Source organism: Acanthisitta chloris, unplaced genomic scaffold (assembly GCF_000695815.1).
Source record: "Acanthisitta chloris isolate BGI_N310 unplaced genomic scaffold, ASM69581v1 scaffold15470, whole genome shotgun sequence".
Classification (NCBI taxonomy): Eukaryota; Metazoa; Chordata; class Aves; order Passeriformes; family Acanthisittidae; genus Acanthisitta; species Acanthisitta chloris.
In genome coordinates this window covers 3,470-6,599 of record NW_008651226.1, presented here as the reverse complement: position 1 = coordinate 6,599, position 3,130 = coordinate 3,470, and the positions used below count along the sequence as shown (strand labels likewise).

Genomic DNA, 3,130 nt, shown 5'->3' with positions numbered 1-3,130 from the left:
GACCTTGCGGCACCCGATGAAGCCATGCTCGCCGCGCAGGACGATGATGGGCCTGTTGATCAGCTTCATCACAAAATGCTCTGTCTCACCTGTGTCGAGGGCAGAGAGGCTGTCAGAGTGGTCTGGAGACCCTGCCCTGGTAGCAGCATTTCTCACCCACCCCATCTGTCCCCACACCTCCCATCACGCGAAGCAGTCACTAAGAAAACGTATTGCCTGGATCCCCGAGCATCGCTTGGAAGAGCAGCCTGGCTCAAGGTGGGTGATATTTGATCCTCTGCTGCCCCAGCACAGGGTGGGGGTCCCCGAGGGGTCCCTTACCCGCTGTCTCCATGGAGGCTGCCAGCTGCCCGTTCTTCTTCGCTGTCACATACTTGCCGTTGGCAGCTTTCAGGGTGATGCGCTTGTCGCACCACTCGATATCGAAGTAGCAGCTCGCGTTCCTGCAGGGCAGAGAGGGCACTCAGTGGGATGCCACGGATGGGGACCCTGCCAGTGCCACCCTGCTGGCTTGGAAAGGGCCACGGCTGGACCAGGAGTCCCCGATTCGATCTGTTTGCGCAGGACGAACCAGGCTGTGGTGGCCATCCCGCCGGGACGCCCTTGCCTGGCAGGCAGCAGGGCAGGCAGCCAAACACTTCTGGGATTTCCGCCTGGCGCTCAGGGTTGGTTGAACTGCAGGGTGAAGGGTTTCGACAGCCCCAGCCAGCCGGGAAGGATTGCATGGCCCGAGGGACTTCTCGAGCATCGTGGGCGGCAAGCCCCGACCCATCCCTGGCTTTCCAGGGAACACGCTGCCTTTGCTGGGAAACATTTCCAGACTGCAAAATCCCCCTTGGATTCCTCTGGGAAATGCAGAGGGTTCCCTGAGGCACAGGCAGAGCCCCAAGCTGCAGAGCACTCACTTTGTGGAGGCAGTGGACTGGATGCCCCCGTTGGAGGTGAGGGTCCAGTACTTCCCAGTGTAGGTCCGGAAGGCGCATTTCTTGGTGTCCTTGTTGATCTCCAGCTGGTAAGTCTCCTGGTCACCCTCCTCATCCTGGTTGGCTGAGAGGTCCATCCCTAGGGAGCAGAGGCAGAGGGAGGTGGAGGATGCTGGGGTGGGGAAGATCCCAAACCCATCTCCAGCAGGTCCAGGTGTGGGGCAGCTCAGGAAACACAAGTGAGAAATGCTCCTGCTCCCTAGGTGAGCTTTGGTGACTCCCAAATCCCTCACATGGATCTCCCCATGGCATTTTGGGTTCAAATAATACAGATTTTCATTTGGCCACTTGGTGTTAAGGCCATAAATGAGGGCTAGGTGGAGCCGAGGCAGCTGTGAGCTTCAGCTCTGGGCTCTCCACCTCCATCATAATGAAGCAGAGAGCAACATAGATATTTCACAGGGAAAAGGGCTGTAGTTTTTCCCAAAGGTGACAGCCAGGTTACTCAACCCATTAGCAGAGGCCACCACAGCACCCATGAATCCCAGCTCAGGGCGTGTTTAAGGACCGTGGCACCGTTTTTCATCCACAAATTGTCACAGGCTGCTGGGGCAGTGAGGTGTGCAGGGACAGGAGGCTTGGGAAAGCCCTGGGGCAGCCAAGCCTTTCTCTGACTCACCAAAACCACCAGCACCAGCCTGTTCCCCAGCCCTCCCTGCTCCAAAGGGGCCAGAGACAGCATTTCCCTGTCAGAGGTGAATGCAGCCAGTCCTGAGGCCACTGGTCACAGTCCTGGGGCCATCACTGACCCCCCAGGGCCACGTGCACATCCACCTCAGGCACTGAGCCCAGCAAACCTGCTTAGTCAGGGCTAGCAGGGCCAAACCCTCTTCAGAGCTCTCCAGCTTGGTGGATTTCTGCCTAAAAATATTTTGGGATGCAAGTCACAAGCCATAGCCAAAGCCAAACAGCCGAGCTGGGTTTTGTGGGAGAGCTGGGATGGAGCTCTGCTCTGCTTCTCCCTGCCAACCTACAGCTGGGATGAGTGCAGATGGGCCCCAGCACCACCAGTGGGACACGGGTCTGTCACCAGTGAGAGCAGCCTGGGAATGGAAATGCAGACTGTGGTTTAGTGGAACCAGAGCAGTTTTCCAGAGCAGAACATACCCACATCCTTCCCTGCTGCACAGGTGCCATGGGCTCCAGTCCAACCACACTGTGTCCAGTTCTGGGCCCCTCAGTAGAGGAAAGACATGGAGGGGCTGGAGCATGTCCAGAGAAGGGAACAGAGCTGGGGAAGGGGCTGGAACACAAGTCTGGGGAGGAGAGGCTGAGGGAGCTGGAGGGGCTCAGCCTGGAGAAAAGGAGGCTCAGGGGGGACCTTCTCACTCTCTTCAACTTCGGTGGGTCTGTTTTTTCTCCCAGGTGACAAGCAATAGGACAAGAGGAAACATATGCTAGGGGAGGTTTAGATTGGATAATAGGAACAGTTTCTTCCCCAAGAGAGTTGACCAGGCCTGGCACAGGATGCTCAGGGTGCTGGTAGAGTCACCATCCCTGGAGGGATTTAAAATGTGTATCTGCAGCACTTGGGGACATGGGTTAGTGGTAGGCTTGGCAGGGCTGGGGGAACAGTTGGGCTTGATGATCTTAGATGCTTTTTCTGACCTAAACAATTCTGATTCTATGCTCCTGATCCTGGAAAAGATGTCAACCATGTGTGCAACCTTCCTCCCCAAATCTGCCTTCCTGCTGCTCTGGAAAGCCACCAGCAAGTCCCACCAGCTACATCCAGTGGGTGCTGATCCACCTGGGGAGGGACCATCTACCTCCCACAACAGCCATGGAAATGTCTTCCCCCAGGTCCTGCAGACACAGCTCCCTAGGGCCCCTCATCATCCAGCAGCATCTCCAAACATCCAGCAGCACCCCAGGAGCAGCTTCTGCTTTGCATATCAGTCTCCCACCAGGGATCCCAAAGGGATCAGGCTTTGAAGCCTTCTCTTTGTTGGACATAAATCTTATCTCCCACACCCAAATGAGCCTACAACTGTCACCCCTGTCCTCTCTCTGCCAGGCACCACCCAGTACCTTCTGCAGCTCTCACCCCTGGAGGTGTTCAAGGCCAGGTTGGATGGGGCTTGGAGTAATCTGGTCTAGTGGAACATGTCCCAGCCCAAGGCAGGGAGTTGGATGAACTTTAATAC

At 56.7% G+C, this 3,130-nt stretch overlaps 1 protein-coding gene across 1 annotated transcript in view; it reads right to left on the bottom strand.

Moving 5' to 3' along the window:
- The window catches only part of LOC103799999 (fascin-like), a gene marked incomplete at its 5' end in the record, with an annotated part of 1,829 nt that extends 767 nt beyond the window's left edge, over positions 1-1,062 (bottom strand). The window contains 3 exon segments of the mRNA XM_009072362.1: positions 3-89; positions 322-443; positions 906-1,062. Of these exon segments, the coding sequence (XP_009070610.1) occupies positions 3-89; positions 322-443; positions 906-1,062 (366 nt within the window).
- Between the last annotated feature and the right edge of the window lie 2,068 nt (positions 1,063-3,130).